Raw genomic sequence first — 23,380 nt, 5'->3', positions numbered from 1 at the left:
GACAGTCAGTCAATAATCTATTATTTAGAGGGCAGTGTAGGCGTCAGCTGTCCACTCATGCACACGAAAGGTCGAGCGATAGTAAACAAACATGGTCACCATGTGCTCTTCTAGTTATATATAGTTTACTGTTCAATGTTGTATATGTCAGGTAACACAAACCACAGTATTTTCGCACCTCTTCACCTTCCTTGTACCCTAAAAGTGAACTGGCGATGTTTGGCTTGTGTACCATAACCCAACATGTGCCTGATGCTGACGGCTGGCACAATTATAAATCAACTGATCCCGATTTCAAGAAATCTCCGTTTAGCCTACAAACTACCGTGAGGTATGAAATCAGACTGAATAGAGTTTTGCAATTGCTTCTTACCGATAATTTGTTCAGTGAAATTATTAACGAAACCAATCGGTAACGATAATAATAATCCAAAATAATTTGTCTTAAATTGCACATATTGCTTTTATTTGCTCCAGTATAGCTTGCTTAAAACATGTATAGCCTAAATACATCATTTAAAAGCAAATGCTCTCTCCAAAATCGTGAAAGTTGAATACAGGTCATATAAGATAAAAATTCACATTTAAAATACGAGTAGTAGAGACAACACAGAGAACTTTAATTCGAGGGGTAAGGGTTAATCCTGTGATATATGACAGACATCGCAACAGCATACTTTTCCTCAGCCTTACGATAACTGCAGTTATGGTTTTCGACATCCCTGACAGCATTCTGCAAATTCTCCACTGTCTAACTGGGTGGGGGTTCTTTCTAATATAGTTCCTTGGCATCTTGACTACTGAAAAGTACAAAAGGTAACACTGGAGCCACATAAAACATGTTTACAATGACCCTGTTTTCATGTTTACAATTACCCCCTTCAACAAAAAGTATGGGGCAGTTGTAAACAAGTAAGGTTATACCAAATCTCTTAAAACTTAGAAACATATCATAACTACAGTACATAACTCATAGAAACTATTTTCTTTTTTAAATGTGTGATACATGTCTACTTACTGAGATCAAAAGAAGACAAAGCAAATTTGTTTCTCAAATTCTTTCACACACATTCACAAAGTAGCTGTTCACAAACCAACAGTTGCTGAAATTTGGCACCACAATGCTCTGTCATGTTAGCCAACATGGTCATCCTAATACTTCCACAATCCAAGTTTTTCTATCAAAAGCCTTTAATTTCCCATTGCTTTTGTTTACATTTACCCCCTGTTTACAATTACCCTGGTCTGCCGTACATGCTAAAGAAAGCATATTACGTCACTCTTTAGTACGTTTGTAACTCCCACCCTGAGGAATTTATCACATTGACGACAGGCGCCGAACGGAGGCTGCTACCCCATGCAGACCGGACAGTTCAAGCCTCCAAGAAAGAAATTACAATGCTGCACTCAAACCACTGTAACTCGAAATGTATTCATGATGTCGACCTCAAACTTGGGACATGTACTCACTAGGTTGCTTCGTATTCTGTATGTTGTGATACTTTTCAAAGCAATGCCATTTGTGGCTCCATTCAATAGTCTTTCTAAGCACAGGGTAATATGAATGTCGTATTTGTGCCATTCATATACTCATTGTTTTCAAGTATGCAAGGATTTCTCTTTACGGCTATTTCCCCATTTAGTACTAGCTGTTAATTATTAGAAATAACTAATTCACTGCCACTCGATGCTTATTATAAATAATTAATCCCAATTATCGGTGGCCGTCGCAACTGAATACGCCGCGCCGTGTTGACATCAGCACGGATGCTCCAGGGAATAGCTCTACAGATCGGACACTATTTTTTTAAATACATGAAGGTTTAAAAAAAGAAGGCTGCAGCAATAATTTATATTCCAAGACTACACCATTTGGAACTCAAAATCTTGCCCACAATTTCATCAATAATCAAGAAAATAGAAGGTGCATAAAAGCGAGAATTCTCGTAGCCAGTAGTTATGCAATTATAAATCAACTGATCCCGATTTCAAGAAATCGCCGTTTAGCTGGAAATTAAGAATTGGTAGTGCTCATCACCCATATGGCACGTAAGTTAATGAATCTGCATATAAATATTGAAATAGTTTGTCGTCATATAGAGCACGTTGCCATGAGCGCGCCATCTTGTACAATGATTCTCAGCGCGTAAGAATACCCAAGTATATACGAAGTTTCCATGGCTACAACGATCATACAATAAAAAAATACATTGATAATAAAATCTATGATCCCTCTACAACATGATATGATTGAAAGTAGTTAAAATTATAGCCAACAGATAGCACAACAAGCTACAAACGATACCCTTGCGTAAAAACGGAGATCTCCGGGGCCCGTCATCAACCGCTGGCCATAGTACTACGGAGATATCCGGGGCCGGTCATCAATGTATTAAATTAGCTTTCCAGGCCAAGTTGCGCACACAACACGCCATCAACAACAGCTAGCCTGGGTAAGGATTTGGCAGAGAACTTAATTGCACGGCCGCAGACAATCCGGACAACATAGCGCGCGCGCACTAGTGCATCGGCCTACAGCTACAGGGGATAGTATTCTAGTTACCTTGCCTACAGGTAGCGTCACTCCCAAGCCAGTCTTTGCTGTGGTTGTTTGAATAGCTCAACAGTACATTATCTGAGTATTCTTTCTTAATCTTGGTGCTTAATTTCCGTTCGTAAGTGAATTTTGTAACGTACATGAATTAGGCCTACTGTACTTACAGCTGACATGCAGTACTTAATTTTACTTTAGTAAGTGAATTAGGTCTATTGTACTAAAGCATAGGACTCGTGGTTTGCAGGACATTCAGTTATGTTGAAGAAGAAAGCTAGACATTTTACCAATGATGAAAAATTTAAATTTAGCGAGAAAGTGGACGCTAATCCACACATGAAACGTGTGCAAATTGCCCAAATGTTGGACATTCCTACGATGACTTCAGATACAATTGTAAGCAACTGAAGGAAGATTGAGGACACTTGTCTGGCAGGAGGAAGCAGCCAAATGAAACATGTCCGTAAAAGCCAGTTCCAGCTTCAGAAAATATTCTGGTGAACTGGTTTAAACAAGCTCGGGCTTCGAATATTCCTATTGATGGAACATTGATTCAGTAAACAAGGCATCACATTTAGCTGCCAAAATGGGATTATGCAACTTCAAGGCATCTACTGGATGGCTTGAAGGTTTTTAAAAAAGGAATAAACTTTCATATAAATCTGTATGTGGGGAGGCTCCAGTGTAAATACCAATACTGTTCAGGCTTGGAGAGATACAACACTGCCGGAAATCTTAACTCATTGGGCCTGAGCCACGGAACCGCTCCGTGCCTCATCTTGCTGGACCAAATGGCGGACCACGGAACTGTTCTGTTGTCTCACTTTACTACGTAATTCAACTTTTCCTCAAGAGATGGCAGAGTGAGTTGTATTTGTCATTTGTCTAGGGACTCTTTCTATGCAATGTAATAATAATATATTGATAGTGTGCTTGGTAATATTAGTTTGAAGTGGGCTATCTCTAGATTTGGAGATTCGCTTGTAAACAAGATGGCTGCCTGTAAAGAACTGAAATTTACCGATATATAACCCCGTTTAGAAAGTAATGATGATTAGGAATGTCATTTTTCAGTGAAATTAGTAGTAATATTAGTAATAGTGTGAGCAATGCTCCTGAAGAACAAACAGATATGGAAATCGAAGAGGAAGTGCAAGGAGAAGACTGTGTTACAGCTCAGCAGGCGGACTGAGTACGGACCCGTGATGCTAATAAAATAAAATGTTTTAAATGTATTCCTTGTTCTGCAGTTCGTGGTATGAAAGCCATTTACTTTCATGTATATTTAAATCTTTAATGTCACACCAGGCAAATGCTGGGGCTGTACCTTAATTAAGGCCACGGCCGCTTCCTTCCCACTCCTAGTCCTTTCCTGCCCCATCGTCGCCGTAAGACCTATCTGTGTCGGTGCGACGTAAAGCAACTTGCAAAAAAAAAAAAAAAAACACTTTAATGGCCTTGTAAGTAAGAAATTTCTCATGATATGAAGCGACATATTTCCTCCAAAATAATCCCAGCCCCAATGTAGTTTCAATCCAACAAATATGCAGGGCTCAGTAGGTCAAAGGACTATAGCTCTGATGATGTTTTTAATGCAGATGAAGCTGGGTAGTATTTTTCCAGCTTCTTCCTGATAAAACGTATACGTTCAAGGGTGAGAATTGCCTTGGAGGTAAACTCACTGACACTGAGAAATGTAAGTGTAGTGTTTCTTCCCGCGAACTGTACAAGCCATCTCCAACCGCTGGACCAGGGCATCATCCAGTGTGTGAAGCAGAAATACAGAAAGATTCTCATGCAGAAGAGATTGGCGGCACTCTTGGAATCAGCTTCACGTTAAATTACAATTTTGGATACCATGCCTTTCTTAAAATCTGTTTGGGCGTCAGTAAATGAAACCACAGTTCTAAACTATTTCGACAAAGCGGGCTTCGTTCGTTCAACAACTGCTGATGTTTCAATGGAAATAATGGAAAGCACTCATGATATAGATGAAGAATGTAACCAGCTTGGGACAGATGAACAAGACGTGAATTTTGCCATGTATGTTGAATGTGATGACGATGTTACCACCTGTGAAGTGCAGACGGTAGATGAAATTCATGAAAAGCTGATGATTGACAAAGATAGTAACGAGAAAGAACCCGAGGATGAAAATGAAACCGATGAGATCTGTGCAAGTAGTACCAGCACAGTCAGCAGCGGTAGAAGCTATGGGCATAGTGCGGCGTTTTGTTGTGGACGACAGTTTAATATTTGTTACCTTACCAAACTCAATACTGATGTATGTAATTTGGAATGAAAGAAGAAGCAGTCTACATTAGATATGTTCCTTACATGCAAGTGATGATATGTAAGTTACTCTGTGTATTTTTAAACATGTGTTGCTTTATTCTAAATCAAATTCTTGACAGTTTTTGTACATTTTAATTTTATCCAAATACGGATGTATAGTTTGTTTTTCTAAGAACGATTTTCCTTGATGTTTTAGTATGTTGGTGTTCTTTAAATGTATTATTTCTTTATTCATTTAATTAATTTTACACGGTGTGCACACATGATTGGAGCAGTTTCAATAAATTCCTGTCTTATTATTTGTTGTAACATTACAAAATTATATAGACGGACAGGAAAACTCGCAAAGTTTTTTTATGAGCCTACAAGTGCTTGATATGTGCTCCATGAGTGACTCTACACACATCAACTCTATAGTCAAGTTTGTCCCACACCCGACATAGCATGTCGCTGTCAATTTGACCAAAGGCGTTGGTGATGCGGGCCCGCAGTTCTGTTAGATCAGCCGATAATGGTGGCTTAAAAACTGCGTGTTTCACATAATTCCATACGAAGAAGACACAAGGGGTGAGGTAAGGAGAGCATGGAAGCCATGACTTGAGGGCGTGATCTTCATTCCCGATGCGACCGATCCATCTTTCCAGAGGTCTGCCGTTCAGAAAGTCATGAACATCAACATGGAAATGAGGTGGAGCACCATCCTGTTGGTAGATGAAGTTCATGCTGTGGGTCTCCAGATGTGTGCATGAGCCAGTTCTCCAGCATATCCAGGTAGATTTGCCCTTTAATGGATTTTTCAGCGAAGAAGAAGGGATCGTAAACTTTAAATTTTGAGATGGCACAGAAAACATTGAGCTTGGAAGAGTCACGAACGTGCTGCACACATGTACAGGGATTTTCAGTCCCCCAAATTCGTACATTGTGCCTGTTAACTTTACCACTCAGAAAAAATGCTGCCACATCACTGAAAACAAGGTTGTCACAAAATTCATCATCTACCATACGCTCCTGAAAACTTGTACAAAACTCAAAACGGTTCTATTTACCAGCCGACAACAATGCATGGAGTAGATGCAAACGGTAAGGGTGCATCTGCAATCTTTTCCTTACGACTTTCCAAACGGTCGAACAAGGCATGTTCATTTCCCTGCTCGCTCGACGAGTTGACTCTCGCGGGCTACGTTCAAAACTGCGTCGCACACGCTCAACCGTTTTTTCAGGCACACTAGGCCAGCCTGTTGATTTTCCCTTGCACAGACATCCTGTGGTCTTGAACTATTGATACCATCGGCGAATGGAGTTGGCACTGGGTGGATCTTTCCGATACTTTGTTCTAAAGTTTCGTCACTCGATTGTAACAGATTGGCTGGAATGAAATTCCAGAACAGCATACGCTTTTCACTAGTCGCCATCTTTGCAACTGTTGGAGTAGAGGACGCATCATATCTGCCAGATGTTGCAACTGTTGCGCTCTCGAGGGCGTTGGGGGAAGCACAGTGTATGGAGGGCTGTTCAAACAAAACAAAACTTTGAAGGAGACTTGCCTTACAACATCAAACACCATCACCATATCTCTAATAATATGGCTAGAAATAAATGACAAAACTGCTCAAATCATTTTTGCGCACCCTGTAATTGTAAAAACTTCTTTCTTGTCTTTATCTTAATTATTTTTGCGTTCGAACCTAACTTTAAATTTAATAGCTTATTGTTTTTCATTTTTTTAGCATGTTTCCTCTTTATGACTTTTTTTTCGGTCTCCACATGTTCCTCACTGCAGCAGATTTAATTGTTGAACGGCCTTTAAACGTTCGAACTTGAGGCATCACACTGATGGACACCCTGTGAGTGGGGGCAGTACAAGAACACCCATGGTATCCCATGTCTGTTGTAAGAGAAAAACTAAAAGGGTGCTCTTAACTTAGGAGTGAGGGTTGATGATCACGGGGCCCTTAACTGAGTCTTAGCATTGATTCCACTCACTTGTGCCAAGCTTCTCACTTTCATTTCCAGTCCAACCTTCCATGTTCAATTCTTCTTCCTTTTCTCCTTCTCCTTCTCCGACCCCGTCTGTGTTAGAGCGTTGAAGGTCTGGGGAGTCTTTCATTTACGTGCCCTTCGTGGCTCTAGTCTTTCTTTTACCGATACCTTCATTCTTCGTAGTGTCGGACCTCTTCCATATCCCCTCTGATTAGTGTTAATAGAGGATGGTTGCCAAGTTGTACCGTATTCACTGTTCACTAGTTTGTAGGCTTGTCGCAAGAATGTGCGTCTTCAGTAACAAATTTTGTCTGAAAATTTTTAGCATAATGGCTGCACCCCATATTTTGCGACCTTAAAATTGTATAAAATGTGCGGCCTCTTAAAACAATCCCATCACCACCACCACCTTAACCTCACACTGGCAGATGAAATATTTGCAATGCCATTTGTTTATTCTGTCAGTCAGTTCCTGCATTATGGAGAAATCAAATAGGTTTACCAATAGCTTCTGTAGTTCCAAGATGTTTCTGTTCCTTTGTATAATATTCTCATCTCACGGATAGTATTCTGAAGCTGCAGTCCTCCATTTTTCATGCCATCAACAGCGCAGTCAAGCACACCGCAAACTTAACATTTCATGGCAAGGATTACGTTTAGTAAACACGCCTCATCCAAAATATCCGGAAGTTGCTCTCAATCATACTCTGACTTACAAGCAGGATTGCCAGAATGTGAGGCTGAAGGTGGAAGCTAGCAATAACAGTAACATCCTTCGCAAAATTACAGCGGATTTACAAAATCAGTCTTAAAACACTTTGCTCTTTGATTTTGAAGTATCAGTCCATCATTACTGTTGAGAATGTTTTGTATGTAACTGACCAGGGTTTAGTCCTCTTGAGCTCAATATCCCTGGTTTTGAGCCAACTTACAGATTTGCTTCAGTATTTCTTATCTCTTTCATTTTCACTCTTTTTCCTACTTTTATTATTTTATTGCCCTACTGTTCATAGCCCTGAAGATGGTTTTCTGTGGTTTCTAGTTTTTTTCACGACACAGTATCTGCATTGATGCCACAGTCACTTTCTTTCCATTCCTAACCCTTTCTTAACCTAGCATCACTGTAAGGCCTTACCAAGTCGATCCAGTGTAAAACCAATAGCAAAAGAAAGTTGTGCAAAACCTGTATATGATTTTCAAAAGCCAGTATTTTTTATATTAGAGCATTTATTTGACATTATCCAAATCTGGATATAGGTAAATGACCTTGTCAGTGTCTTCTGCTCACCGAGGACCATTGATTAGCCACCATGAAACAGAGTTTTCTTTTGTAGGATGGTCAGCTCCTTTTCACACATCTTCCAACACAGAACATGCAGTTTACCCATCTTCATGTTTAGTGATGCTTAAGTTTGGAGAAATCACAGACATACTGTTACAGCTTGTCAGTGCTGTTGACCATTTTTGACCTATATGACACAAAATGACCCATGCTACAGAATCTTTGCAGACCTGTTTTACTCCTTAAAACAAATCTACAACCTGTATGGTAATGCTATTGAGTTGAGGTAGGAAGAGGATGTCCATCATTACTGAGATAGGAAGTGATATTCCGATCTTTTTACAGGTCTGGAAAAGAAAAGGCAGAAAATAAAAGTAAAGAGAAGGACTACGAGATAAAGGAAAAAATGTCCAAAAAGGAGGAACGCCGTGAGGAAATGGAGAGAGAGAAACGTCCAAAGGAAAAGAAAGAAGACAAAGCTGCTCAGAGAGAAGAAAGGTCATATCGAGTGAGTATTGAAGAGCTTCTTACATAAAATACCTATTCTAATTTTTATTTCATTGTAGATACTGAAGTTTCAAAATACAGTAGAAGTCTGTTATAGTGAGAATTCACAACGGGGGAAAATTTATTTGCTGTAGTGGATATATCTGATTTTTTTTTTTTGTAAAAGTCTGGTAAAAGCCTCACACACATTAAAATCGGTACACAATGGCAATCAGTTTCTTCAACAATTGCATTTTTGCATATTTTCGTACTACAGTTTATTCGTTAAGTTTTTTTTTTTTTTTTAAATTCCAAGACAACGTGAAAGCATATGTTCAATTTTGTTGTAAAAAATTGTAGTATTAATCCAGTGACTTCTGTGGCAAACATTTCAATTTTCTTATTCAAACATCACTTAACCTAACTTAACCTCATATGAATCATGAAAACCTACTTCAAGTGCCAGTAAAATAATGATAACCTTCCTTGCTATAAATTTACATAAGAATAGCCTTTCCGGAATTTAACCAGATGCGAGAAAATGCAGTGTAACCTCATTAATGCATTCCTCATCGCTGCGATTTCTCATTTAGCAGCTCGTAAATTCGAAGTCCTCATTCATGCCATATTAAATCTATATAAAAATAAGTTGCTTATCATGTCACAAATTTTCAGTATTACCACTTATTACGATCACATTTTTTCCTAGCCCTGAAAATGTTCTTTGTTATCCCTTGTGTAAGGACCATGATTTCCAACGCAGATTAGAGCCCTCGCCACAGGAGGCAGGTCAGGGAGAGTTACACGAAAACAGGAAATGGCCTTGAATTCCTGAACTGTCCAGGAGGAAGCAAGCCATTAGTCTCAGGAAAGTTCAGTTTTGCTTTCCAGTTTTCATTGATATTGCTGAATAATGCAGTAAGCCTGTTTGTGCTTGTACTTCGCATTCCATTCAGAAATTAGAAATGTATTCTGTGTTGAGTGATACAGTGAAGGGTAGAGAATATTTGTCGCATGTTAACCTAAGTGTGGATTAGGAACATAATCATGTGAAGATGACTAGCGTGTTGCATATTTGTCTTGTGGTATGGATACTGAAAAAGTCATGCAATCGCTGGCTAATGAAGACGAAATTAAAATCCAGTAAGTGGACAGGCATCAGCATCTTTCAACGGTTGCGCGCATGTCGAAACTTACACCTTCGAGTTTCGACTGCAGTCGATCTAAGTGTTGTTCCATTGAAATTGACGGTTTAAGTCATTCTCTGGCACATGGCCGAGTTTAACCTCCATGGCTAGAAAAAAAAAAATTTAATATCCCACTCGTCCGAAATATGAGGCTTCAGCTGGCATTTGCTTTAGTAAGAGTGTGTTGTCTGCAATAATGTGCTAATATTTTTATGGGTCACAGTGCAAATGTGTTTATATTTGTTGTCTGGTGTTTTATACACCTTTTAATGCACTGTTGTTATTTAATGATTTCCAGTGAAAAAAGGTTTTCGTATTTGTTTTCTCGTCTTTTTCACGTCTTTTAATACTCTCATCTCATCTTTATAGAAACAGTAGATAGCCTGTATCTTTCACTGTCCCTGTGCATACACGACTCAAAATGTCGAATCCAGATCAAGTGTTTACATATAACTGTTGGATAGTTTTTATTCGTGCATTCAAGAGTACGTTTTTTTGCTTGAAACATTCTCTTTCCTTGTCCTCTGCAGACACATCACAACGGGGTTTTACTGAGTGAACTAACATCAGAAATCAGGCATCCACTCGGCTCCGTATTTTGAGGATTATCACATTCTGACTTAATTTCAAAACATAGCGTTAAAATTAAGCAAACTTTTATTTCAGCCTTTATTTCTATCGAGTTAACTACTCCTATTAGCCATGTTATTTATGCATTTATTACGGAAACATTTTCTCTTTCATTTCAAACTGTGTTAACAGAACACCAATCGATGAATATTACAAATCGACTCCAACATCGCCTTCAAGTTCGATCGTCAATGAAAGAACTCGCTAGTGCACATAACGAGAAAGCAATACCAAAGATGATCGATTGCATTCAATATAATTGCTGGGGTGCAAAAAAAATCTATGACAGAAATATAACGCATGCTTAATCGCTCGTAATAACGAATGCATCAGTGATAGAGTTCTCGCAGTAACCAAAGGATAGTACACAGTTTAATATAGGAATTTTCAAGGGACAGAAAAAACCATTATTACAATGGAGTTCTTGTTATATGCCGTACTCGCTAAAGCAGACTTGTACTATATGTATTCTCTATGTGATAGTACTGTAGGCCTACTGTTTACATCTTATATTTAGACATTCCTTTATGTTCGTCCTATTGTGTGTTCCCTGCCTTGTTCCTCCTGTCCATCTATACATGACTTGATAAGATATTTTAAATGCTCTATTATTATCTTTGTGTTAATTTGTAATATTTACATGCTTCTTGTGATTCTGAATATAATTTGTTAGGAGGAGCGCTATGGGGATATGCCTAGTCCAAGCGTAAAGGAGGATCCTCGTTATAGTGGAACTGTTGGAGGTGATCGATACTATGTCAACAGTGGTGACCGAGGTCATTACTATCAGCGAGAGTCCCAACATGAGGAGCGAGACTTGAGCAGTCTGTCCAATAGCAGCTCTGGATCCCTCCACCGGCGCAGTCAGGAGCCTCCTGAGGTGGAAAGAGGTATATTTTGTTGCTTATTGTTGAAACCTGCTATTTAACTACTGTACGTTCAGATGCTCGTGGTTAAGAAACTATAACAGTAAGCTATGTGCAAATAGAGTCTAGTTGGTTAAAGCAGAAGAGGGTTGAACCTTACAGGACTGTAAGGACAGGGTACTCTCTTACTATGCATTACTTTTAATATATTTTTTAAAGTGATCAAAATATATATTTACTACACAGGGCGAGTCAAAAAGCAAGGAGGTGATAAAGGATACATAGTCCAATTCACTACTGTTTCTGTACTTTACTGTGTGCTGCTAAGACAGTAATTGTGCATCGAAATCTGCATCTGATGACATTAAAGCAATTGTCAGTCCTTAGTAACAGTCATAACATATGCAATTTAAGCGTAAGAATGAACAGTGGGTTCTGCGATCTGTCGGCAGACTGTTGATGGAGTACACCTCATGTAACAGGGTTTATACTGTACTGGGCAAGGCGAGGAAAAAGTTTGAACAGCGTGACGGTAGCTTCCACAGCAGTCAACATTAGGTAGGCCTACTTCACTTCCTTCAGACAATGCAACACAATACACATTCTCATCCAACTTTGATATAATGTAATTAACAAACAGTAGTAGTGAATTCGACCAAACTTCTTGGATTACTATCCTCCTTACCATTCCCCCAGTCACTTCCCTGCATTTTGCCATAAAGGAGAGACTTGCGCTGTAGAAGGATTGCCATAAATTCAGCTCAGTAAGGTAAAGAAATACTGAAAGAGCATCAAGGATATAAAAAATATGTAATTTATGTTGTAGTAGGGTAGGGATATAAGAGAATATAAGGGATACAAATACTACTCAATTATGAAGTTAATCAGACTAAAATGGATAAATGTTAGAGCATAACCTTCACGTCAAAGTATCACAGAGATTAAAATGGTCAGGAAAATAAAGTTCATGTCCAGGAAATAAATAGTTGAAATTCTGTAAAATTGGTCCATAGATGGCAAATATGGCAGACTTTGGTAAAACCCATACCTGTTGCCAACTCAAATACTTACATTTGAAATCACTAAGCATAGCAAAAATTACCCAGTAAATCAATGTAAGTGGTAATAATGGAAATTCAATTTCCTGAGTACTTTATAAATGGAAATTATGATTTTCATAATACTTTTTGTGTACACCAATCTGGATTATTTGAAGTAACACTACATGCATCAAATAATCATTTTACGCGTGTACATTTTTGCATTTGAACACTAAATTTACTAAGCTTTAGGAACTTTCCTACTCACATTAGGTTAGGTTATTAGTTAAATCATTCATACATGCTACTTACCTTCTAATAATCTTACAATCCTAATCAGTTACACTTCCATATGTACCAGCTGAATTTCATGATACACAACATTATGTACATTGGCTGTAGATCATATCTTCGTAAATCACTAAAAATGCTGTGAGAATGACCATCATCATTATCCTTTCATGTATTAGTCCTATAGAAGAGCTGTTATAATCTATACAAAAGATTTACATTTTCACGCCATCTCTTGCTGAGGCGTCCCAGACATCTCTTCCCATCGGGGCAGTAGTTTATGACTGCTTTGGGGATCCTGCTTCTATCCATCCTGTTCAGGTGTTCTAGCCAATTTTTCTGGTATTCATAGATGTGTTCCAATACAGTTCTGCTTTTAAGATCATTCAGCACTTCTGTATTTCTTTTGTGTTCCCACTTAGTGACTCCTGCTCTTCACCACATGTATTTCATTAAATTAAGTAGATATTTTGGTTCTACCTATTCAATACAGGAATATTTATGCGAGTTACATCACACATAATTTACAAATGGTACCGGTTTCGACTCCAGATCTGGGTCATCATCAGCTGATAGTTCAAAAAGTGCAAGATAGAAAAAACGCACAGTCAATGCACTGACACATAACAAGAAGCAAAAAGACATAAAATTATTAGTTGTTTGTGATGAAAGTTCATTTGTAAATGATGTGTGATGTAACTTGCATAAATATTCTTGTATTGAATAGTTGGAACCAAAATATATTCTTAATTTATTGTAATCTTAGTTCAATACAGACCTATATGAAATTCTTATCTCTCAAGCAGGTATTTCATTTCAACTGTAGTTATTCTCCTCTCATTGCATTTCCTCAGGGTCCATGCTTCACTTCCATAACAAAGTACAGGTCTTGCCAGGGTTTTGTAGATTCTTGTACAGGTGTATTTTTGAACTAACCTTTATTGATGATTCCCAAACATCTGTTGAATTTGGAGATTTTCTGTGGTATGTCCAGTTCTTCAAAGAAAGACGGTTTGTAGGCTAGGTATTTAAAATCATTTACTATTTCCAAAATATTATTTAAGCAGATCTTGCTTCTTACTGGTTCCTTGCCACAGAAAGTCATTATCTTAATTTTCTTGGGGGATATTCCATTGAGTACTTTTCTGAGACTAGGTTTAGGTTATACACTGAACACTGTAAATCATCTTCCAAGGTGGCGACCATCACTAAGTCATCTGCAAATAATATTGTGTCCAGCTCTAAATTTCTGTTAATGTGGATGGAACCATGTCTTGTGTTTCTAAATTCTTCTATGAGAGTATTCATATAGATTATGAACAGGAAAGGAGAAAGACTGCAACCCTGTCCTGCTCCTATGTTTATTATTTTCCACTCTGATAATTTTTTGTTGACCTTTATGGAAACCAAGTTATGTTTGTAAAGGTTACTCATGTTCTGTACCATCTGTTGTGGAGTGTGATCAGATATTAAAATATTAAGTAAGGTATTGCAATTTCTATCAATCAGTCACTACTGATCTGCATTTAGGGCAGTCGCCCAGATGGAAGACTCCCTGTCTGTTGTTTTTCTAGCCTGTTCTTAAATAATTGCAAAGAAATTGGAAATTTATTGAACATCTCCCTTGGTAAGTTATTCCAGTCCCTAACTCCCCTTCCTATAAATGAATATTTGCCCCAATTTGTCCTCTTGAATTCCAGCTATATCTTCATATTGTCATCTTTCCTACTTTTAAACTTAATCGTCTACTGATGTCATTCCCCGCCATCTCTCCACTGACAGCTCAGAACATACCACTTACTCGAGCAGCTCATCTCCTTTCTCCCAAGTCTTCCCAGCCTAAACTTTGCAACATTTTTGTAACGCAACTCTTTTGTCGGAAATCACCCAGAACAAATCAAGGTGCTTTTCCTTGGATTTTTCCAGTTCTTGAATCAAATAATCCTGGTGAGGGTCCCATACACTGGAACCATACTCTAATTGGGGTCTTGCCAGAGACTTATATGCCCTCTCCTTTACATCCTTACTACAACCCTTAAATACCCTCATAACTATGTGCAGAGATCTGTACCCTTTATTTACAATCATGTACAGTAAAACCTTGTTAATTCAAAGTTGTTGGGACGCAAAAATCGGATTTTGAATTACGTTATTTCAAATTAACCGCTAACTCTTAATTCTTTCTTGAATAAAATATTGTGTCCTCCTATTCAATACAATTATATTTTGTAGTGGTTAAATTCTACATGAATTATAAACACTAGTTAGGGACATGTTTTGCCCTAGTTTTGGGCATCTTCAGCCTAATACTAAACTTAAGGTCAAGTCTTAAATCTATAAACATTGGAACTTAGTACTAAACTTAAATTAATACTAAATACTAAATACAATGGTCTTATGCTTCTTACAAAGTTGTGTTTTAGGTGATATTTACAATATGTACATTAACTGAAAGCCAAAGTTTTTGAACAGGAAGCAAATAAATTATTTTATTTTACATGACTAGAAAACGTCCAAAGTGTAGATCAGATTTATCCTATTGTATGGATGAAATTTTATGCAAATGTGTACATATTGGTTAGAGATTGATCATAGCATGAATTGGGGCTTCTCCAACTGTATTGACTAGAGATTGATCACAGCGTGAATTGGGGCTTCTCCAACTTATGGATGAACATTAGGTTCAAGGTTTTATAGCTGGTTCGTTCAGAAGCCCCAATTCATGCTGTGATCAATCTCTAGTCAGTACAGTTGGAGAAGCCCCAATTCATGCTATGATCAATCTCTAACCAATATGTACACATTTGCATAAAATTTCATCCATACAATAGGATAAATCTGATCTACACTTTGGACGTTTTCTAGTCATGTAAAATAAAATAATTTGCTTCCTGTTCACAAATTTTGGCTTTCAGTTAATGTACATATTGTAAATATCACCTAAAACACAACTTTGTAAGAAGCATAAGACCATTGTATTTAGTATTTAGTATTAATTTAAGTTTAGTACTAAGTTCCAATGTTCATAGATTTAAGACTTGACCTTAAGATTAGTATCAGGCTGAAGATGCCCAAAACTAGGGCGAAACATGTCCCTAACTAGTGTTTATAATTCATGTAGAATTTAACCACTACAAAATATAATTGTATTGAATAGGTGGATACAGTATTTTATTCAAGAAAGAATTTTACTTATTGTATCTTCAATACGGAACAAAATGAGATTAGTTACTTGTAACTCTTAATTCAGAAATGCCAACCCTTGCCCCATCAAAAAATATTCTAAGACCTGCACTGCATGCATTAACCTTGATTCAAAATTTAAACCTTTCAAATGCCATGGAAAAAAATAATTTCCAAAATGTATCTAACAAGGTTCATTTACATTATTCAAATTCACAATACATTATTCACTTGGATAACTCACTGACAAACATAACCTCATGCAACGAAAGAAAACAAAAGCATGATTCTCAGACGAGGAGTAATCTAAGCTGGCTCTCCTGAGCAAGTCCTTTATTCATTGAATTACTGAACTGAATGCATTTTAGATGTCCTGTACTTGAATGGAAAGTACCCAATGCCCCTAAAACATTGTGGTTTATCGAACTTTCCTATGACAAGGGAAGAAAGTCTCTCGCTACCATCTGCAGTGCTTTTTTTTTTTTTTAAATAAGAAAATAGCACGTCGTAATATACACTCAACTTCCAAGTCGTTGCAAAATGTTAGGTTAAGTTTACTTCAAGGATCCCGTTCTTGTGAACTGCTGTGAACTAACGTGTGAAACATGGTCACAAATATGTTCATATCTACTATAAATTTCAAATTCGATTGTCGTATAGTTTTGAATGGTAGGTACTTAAGTTTGGCAAGGATTAGTCGGACAGTTGTGTAGCATTATTCGACTGTAACATCTAAAAAGGATATTACTCTTGTTAAAATGATAGCAATTACCTTGAACATTTCACTTCTTGAAACTTGTAAAGCAGTAGCAGTTATAAAGAACACAACGGAATTGTTCATCTGAGTCTATGGTTTCACTTTCGGCTCTCCGTCACATGGTAATTGAATGAACTAATTAAATGAACAAATCATTTAAGTGAATCGTTTCAAATGAATCACTCTTCTAAATAAATAATCAGATTCCCCATCTCTAGTCTGCATTCGAACGCAGTACAGTGACTCACCTATCCTTGTACGTTTTCCTGCCATGGTACTTATCTCGTAATTCAGAAATGTGAACCCTTGCTGTGTCACAAAGTATTCTAAGATGCATTAATGCACGAAATCACCTTGGTTCACAGTTTAAACCTCTCGGATGCCTTGGAAAAATATATTCCCGAAGTGTATCTAACAAGGTGCATTTATATTATTCAAATTAGCACTTGAATAAATCACTGGCAAACCATCGAAAGAAAAAACCACACGATTCAAAGACGATTACAAATTATGCTGGCTCCCTTGTGCAAGTCCGTTATTCGTTGGATTACTGTACTGAATGCATTTTAGATGTCCTCTACTTGCACGGAAAGTGCTGATGCCCTTAAAACATTGTGGCTTATCAAACTTCACTATGACAAGGGGAAGAAGTGTCTCGCTTCCATGTGCATTGCAGCACAGTACAATGACCCCCTTGTACGATTTCCTGGCTGGCACTTCCCTCCTATAAAACCGTAAATCCGTTTGGACTCGGTATTTTAAAAAAAAAAAAAAAAACCAATGCAGTTTCATCGGCATTGACAATATTCGGTGCGCACGAATTGATTATATGAGCCACGCTTTTTCGCCAACTGTCGGCAACGCCGGTGTTCGCGGATTCTGCTTCTCCGCACACTGATTGCTAAATGATGATATGGTGTTCCTTAAAATGCTAAATACAAAATAATTACTATTTTTCTCAAACTTAGACACACCGAAGTGAATGAAAATACTGAAATCTACCCCAGCACATTCCGAAAGACGCGTTCTATCATGATGCGGATAAATTTTGAATATTAATTACTATAAAGACAGTTTGAATTAAAAGTCCGAATTTCAGTAATGGGACCGACATTATTCTTCGAATTACGAATTATCCATATTTCGAATTACAGTAGAACCTCTTCTTCTTCTTCTTCTTTTATGACCACATAGGATCACTTTAGTCGGTCCGTCGTTCAGGTCTCTTTGAAGGGATTGTTCGGGCTTTGCGGTCCTCCCAGTACTTCTTCAGACGCTCCGATCTTCGTGCCCTTTCCTCAGTTGAAAATGTGCGTGTTGTTGGTTTGTTTTGTGTAAGGGTAAAGCGGAGGTTTGTATTCTTGAGTTTTGTATTCAATTTTATCTTTTTTTTGGTGTCTTCTGTTGTAAGGCCTATTTTCTTCAGATCCTCTCTTACTTCTCTGATCCATTTACATCCTGTTGTGGTATTTTTTGAGACGAGATTGTGTTGTACTAGTTGTTTCAGAAGTCTCGAGTCCTGCATCCTCATGATATGTCCAAAGAATCCCAGTCTCCTCTTACGCATAGTATCTGTAATGGGTTCTAGCTCTTTGTACACGACTTTGTTAGGTATTAACCGCCACTGTCCATCTTTCTGATATTTTTTGTTGATACAGGTTCTTCCAATCCTCCTTTCAATTTTCTGAAGTCTGTCAGTCTTTGATTGTTTATTCAGGTAAAAGAGTGTTTCTGCTGCATATGTAGCTTCCGGTTTTATAACTGTGTTGTAGTGTTTTATTTTTGTATTTATTGATAGACATTTCTTTTTGTAGATATCCCATGTTAATTTTTGTGCTTTAGCTAATCTATTTGTTCTTACTTGGATTGAGATTTTTTCATTTAAGTTATGTGTTATTACTTCTCCAAGATATTTAAACTGAGTTACTATTTTGATTTTATTACCATTTATGGTGACTTCTTTTAGCTGTGTTGGTTTTTGGGGCATAATTTCTGTTTTTTCAAATGATATTTTGAGGCCAATTTTATTTGCAATGTTTTGAAGTTCTGATATCTGGGTTTTTGCTTCTTTTATGTCCACTGCTAGTAATGCTAAATCGTCAGCAAAACCCAGGCAATTTGTTTTGATTTTTCGGCCAATCTTTATTTTGGGGGGACATTTTCTAAACCATTCCCTCATTACCATTTCTAGAGCACAGTTAAATAATAGTGGTGAGAGCCCATCTCCCTGCCGTAGTCCAGTTTTAATTTCAAATGTCTCTGTTATACATTCCCGGAAACTACGTTTTCCCGGATTATTCGTTTAAATTATGTGGTCCCGCGAGCATTCTAATTAACCCCTCAGCGTCGCAGCCATTTAAATAGCTTCCTACTCCGCGGCCGGATGAGATTTCAACTACGCGCGACTGAAATGCATCGATTCACTTAAAGCGTTACTACAAGTATACGAGTAGCCCGATTTTCACGAAATTTGGAATTCCTTATGACAGAACTATGTATATACAGATAATTACATAATTGTTCCACATTTCCTTAGTAATTTAGTTCCGTGTGATAGAGTTCGAAGCACTCTTTGAGACAGGGACTCAAGTCATACTCCTGGCAGCAGTACACTGACGTCTTCTTTTCGCCGTGTTTTGAACACAGGATATAGTGTCTCTGAGGTTTGGATTTCCAACTCTTGGGTGCTAATTTCCTGATAAAATGTCTTTCCTGCAACCTTGGAACTGTATTATCTGATGCGCGCCGGCCTTGAATATTTCGTTCCTCTCCCTCCCGAGCGTATTTTGTAAACAAACCTTTCACCAGCTGAACCCGATAAGGTAATTGCTCAATATTTGTCTCTGTGACCTCTGTGAGTATTATTAGAGAATTTAGCAATCAGAATTCACCGTTGAAAACTTTTCTTTCGCCTGTATAATTATCTATAGTCTCTTACACGAAATTTCCAAGTACTGTTTCCTCCTCATCGTCACTCTCATCATTTACCACTGCTACCTCATCTATTTCATTATCACTGCTGCTTATACTGTCACTACTACTTCCGATTAAACTTTTATCTGAATTATACAATATTTCAAGCACGTTACTGTCAGTCATACCTCGGCTGAGCGCGGCGCGTCACACGGACTGGTGAAGCTGCTGCGAGACCGAAAGCAACAGGACGAAACTGAATGAGGGGAATAACATTTATGACGAAACAAACCAACTCGATACATATTTCAGATAAAGATCGAGACAACGTCTTTCAAACGAGATATATACCATGAACAACTGGTTCTCGTATCGTATGACAGAAAGCAGCACTAACTGTTGCCTACACAGAGCGCTCGTGGAGAGTTACGAAAATATTACAAGCTGAGAAATAAAAACAAATATAATAAATAAACCGCACTCCCAATGTACAAATGGAGCAAAGAACATCACACGAAAAGACAAACTTCTCCGATCATCATTTCTTTATTTTATTCTGTGGGAACGAATGAAGCAAATGGACTTTAAAAAAGCAAGAGATTAGTGCTCAGACTTATTTGACAAATACTTATTCTTGCAAAAACAACTACATTATAACGATTTTTCAATTCTTATTTACAACACTGATAAACCCGAAAATGTCTTCTTGGAAACAAAACAATTTGCATATCAATAACTCCAAAACTCTTCGAGCTAAAGCCGTAAATGTGAAACCATGTATGGGTCTATACCACGTATAGAGGTCGGCGGCTACGGAAGAAAAGAGGGTCTATACCACGTATAGAGGTCGGCGCTGAGGGGTTAAATCACATTGTAAAAATCCTGCATTATCCGTTCCTCAAAGAAACGATTTCCCGGATCCACCATCCAGAAATTTCAGTCCCATCAACACTAAATCCTCAATCACGCGTTTTCATGAAACTGTACCAGTACCTCACGAAAGGACGGTTACGGCATACTTACGGATCTTGATGTTGACGTCCCGTCATTGCGGTAATTTGAGGAAGTACTGTACTGGAAAAGCGATCGGCGGTGAACTTGCATAAGGGATCATCTTAGCATCTCATTCGGGTGGTATTGTGTAGAGAATCCTCAAAAATCATAAAGCAGAGAATGCTCACAACAATTGGAAGGAGACAGAGCGCATTTCGGCAGCTCTAATTGAAGACGGAACGAGTTTCGTCAAATATTCATATTTGCAAAACGTCTACGTTATGTCCAGGGTTAGATGTTACCGTATTTTTGTGGTAGGTAGAGGTGAAAGAAGGTGCGGGGGTGAACAGGTCTCAAGCTACGAAATTAAAGTTAATTTAAAATTTAACAAGGTTATATTTTCTTTCCAAAATTCAGAAAAAACACGAATGGCAGGTACAGAGTAGCAAGGTAACAAATTACAAGTACAGTATTCACCAGATTTGGGCTTTGAGCCCCTAACTCACAATTCTTGGGCAATTAGCCCAACTTTACCCCAAAACAAGTTTCAACAGAGGGGCAGAAAACCCCATTCATGCCCAGGAGCACTTGCTCCAAATTACACAGTAAGGCCTCCTTGAGGCACGCAGAAAACAAAATTTTCAAGAAAGAGCAACTTGCTCTCAAAATTTAAGCCTGTCAAAGGCCACACCAAATTCCACCTTCAAGCTGTCCTCTAAGGACATATACACAGGGGTAAAATACCCAACCTACTGAGATCTATTAAGTGAGAAAAAGGTTAATTACATGACCTCTAAAATAACAATTTGAGAGGAGGCGATCTGCACTCCTAATACATTTTGTTTAAAACCTAATCTGGCTCTAGGCCGCTTATGCAAGGGCTAATCCCATACTACGGAGGTGACTTTAGAAAAGAACAATTTACATTACATTAAGGAAGAATCGGTTGTGAGAAATAAGTTCACCTCAAAACAATATGAGTGGGAGCTCGAGAGGGTTAAGCACTCTCTATCCCAATACGTAGCTTAAAAGAGAATAGATACTAAGAGTCTTTACATTTTAGGGAAAGGTTACATGGTGAAAAAGCTTCGGACCCGCCCCGAGAGTTAAACTGCTGAGCTAGCAAGAAAAGAAGTTATTATACGGCCATTACCTGGTTGTTGAACTGCTGTCCGAAGAAAGAGGCGCTTCCCGCCCCCTGCTATGTACTTTACACACTGAAAGATGGTAGAGAAGTGGCGCAGAGACCCTAAAATCAGCAGTTTATATACTCTCGCGGAAAGTTTGAGGCGTTTCAGGAAAGAAAACACCCTCCCACAATCATTTATTGGTTAGGGTTAAGCAGCATATCCAATTTGAAGAAGAAACCCCTTATTGGTCGTAAATTAATTAAGGAAATTCGGGATTGGCTAAATTCAAAACAAGGGGAAAGAAAGGGGAATACAGCCAACTTAAACAATACCAGAAAGAAATTTAACAAGAAACAAACTTTTGACATGAAAATTTCTCCAAAAAACAGTTCTTTCACCTTGCACTAGGGTGCACTATTGTAGTTCTTCAGTAGTGTCCTCTAGAAGAGAAAGTTCACACTTCTTACTACAAGCAAAACAAAAATACGTCGAAAACGACCCGGTTCAGAAACTTCAAAATTTCCAGGTAGTGACAGCTTCTGAGAAACTTGAAAATTAACACCTTAAATAAAGTTCAGACTTCCTCCAGAAGGGGAGTTTCAACTGGCGCAAGGTTTGAATTAGCGGCGTGGAGGTGTACCGCCCGGTACAGTTTATTTTTTACTTTTTTCTAGTGTATCGCCGAACAGGTTTTTGGCATTGCTCTCAGGGCACTGTATAGGCTCTGGGCTTTCAGGCAGGAATCAAAACTGCTCCTTCTTAAGTAACACAAATTTGAACATTTTAATATTATCGTATACGATTATGTTATCAAGACCAGAACAGACGTTGCACCTTACATACATAAAGGCATGGGAGGTTTTGAGACCGCCTATTACTGTTTTCGTCCTAATACTGGGAATTTCATGTTTTTGTGTTAAAATGTTATAAAAACCGGTGTACGTTACATTTAAAAACTTTTGTATTATTTCGCATCCGTACCGACCTTTACAGCGAGCGAGCTTTCCAGCTGAGCTCAAGGTCGTGAATATTCGTAGTTTCGAAAGTGTTAATGATATTTTTTCTATTTCCAATTTGATTGTAATTAGTGACGGGCAGAATTGAATGTAATGTATTCGTGAACTTGACGATCAATACTTGCATTCGAAACCATATTCTCGCGTTCAACATAACCTTTAAAAGTCAGTGTAGGCCTAATTTACGCGGTACAAGTTTTCCATAAACTGACTAGGAACAGTATACTGGTGACCAATTTACAATGGAAGATTTAGAGAAAAAAAAGGATTTTGCCATCATGTAGGGCGCTTATGTATCTGATGTGCTTTATTTTATTAGATTAGAGAATTAAAAACTACTTGTGGTCGATTGTTGTTTGGCTTGGTGTTACGGATATTAGATTTTTCGAAGAGTTTGGCTGATCAAAGTTGCTGAACTGAAAGAAGTTTTCAGAGGAAACTGACAAAGTTTCCGTGGTAAAACTGAATGCAAATTTTCGAGATTTTTAAGTCGTGTACCGGTAATTAATGTTTGAAGCCAGCCTCGCGGTCTATCTTGCCTGCCTATCACCCGGAGGGCCTGGGTTCGATTACCGGCCAGGCCAGGCATTTTTCCTGGATATAAGGGCTGGTTCCAGGTTCACACATTTCTACGATCACCTTTAATTGAGGAGCTATTTAATGGTGAGATGGCGACCCTGGTCTAGAGAGCCAGGAATAACGGCCAACAGGATTCGTCACACTGACCGTGCGTCACCTCGTAATCTGCAGGCCTTCGGACCAAGGGCGGTCGCTTGA

The 23,380-nt window shown here is 38.2% G+C and overlaps 1 protein-coding gene across 2 annotated transcripts in view; it reads left to right on the top strand.

The window, feature by feature from the left end:
* The window catches only part of tho2 (THO complex subunit 2-like protein), a 547,726-nt gene that overhangs the window by 326,739 nt on the left and 197,607 nt on the right, over positions 1-23,380 (top strand). For both annotated transcript variants that reach the window (XM_067143459.2, XM_067143457.2), the window contains exons 25-26: positions 8,457-8,619; positions 11,088-11,304. In XM_067143459.2, coding sequence (XP_066999560.2) covers positions 8,457-8,619; positions 11,088-11,304 — 380 coding nt within the window. The remainder of the gene's footprint in view (positions 1-8,456; positions 8,620-11,087; positions 11,305-23,380) is intronic.

This window comes from Anabrus simplex, chromosome 3 (genome assembly GCF_040414725.1).
Source record: "Anabrus simplex isolate iqAnaSimp1 chromosome 3, ASM4041472v1, whole genome shotgun sequence".
Lineage (NCBI taxonomy): Eukaryota > Metazoa > Arthropoda > Insecta > Orthoptera > Tettigoniidae > Anabrus > Anabrus simplex.
The sequence above is the reverse complement of the archived record's forward strand: the minus strand, read 5'-3'. Positions and strand labels throughout refer to the sequence as shown.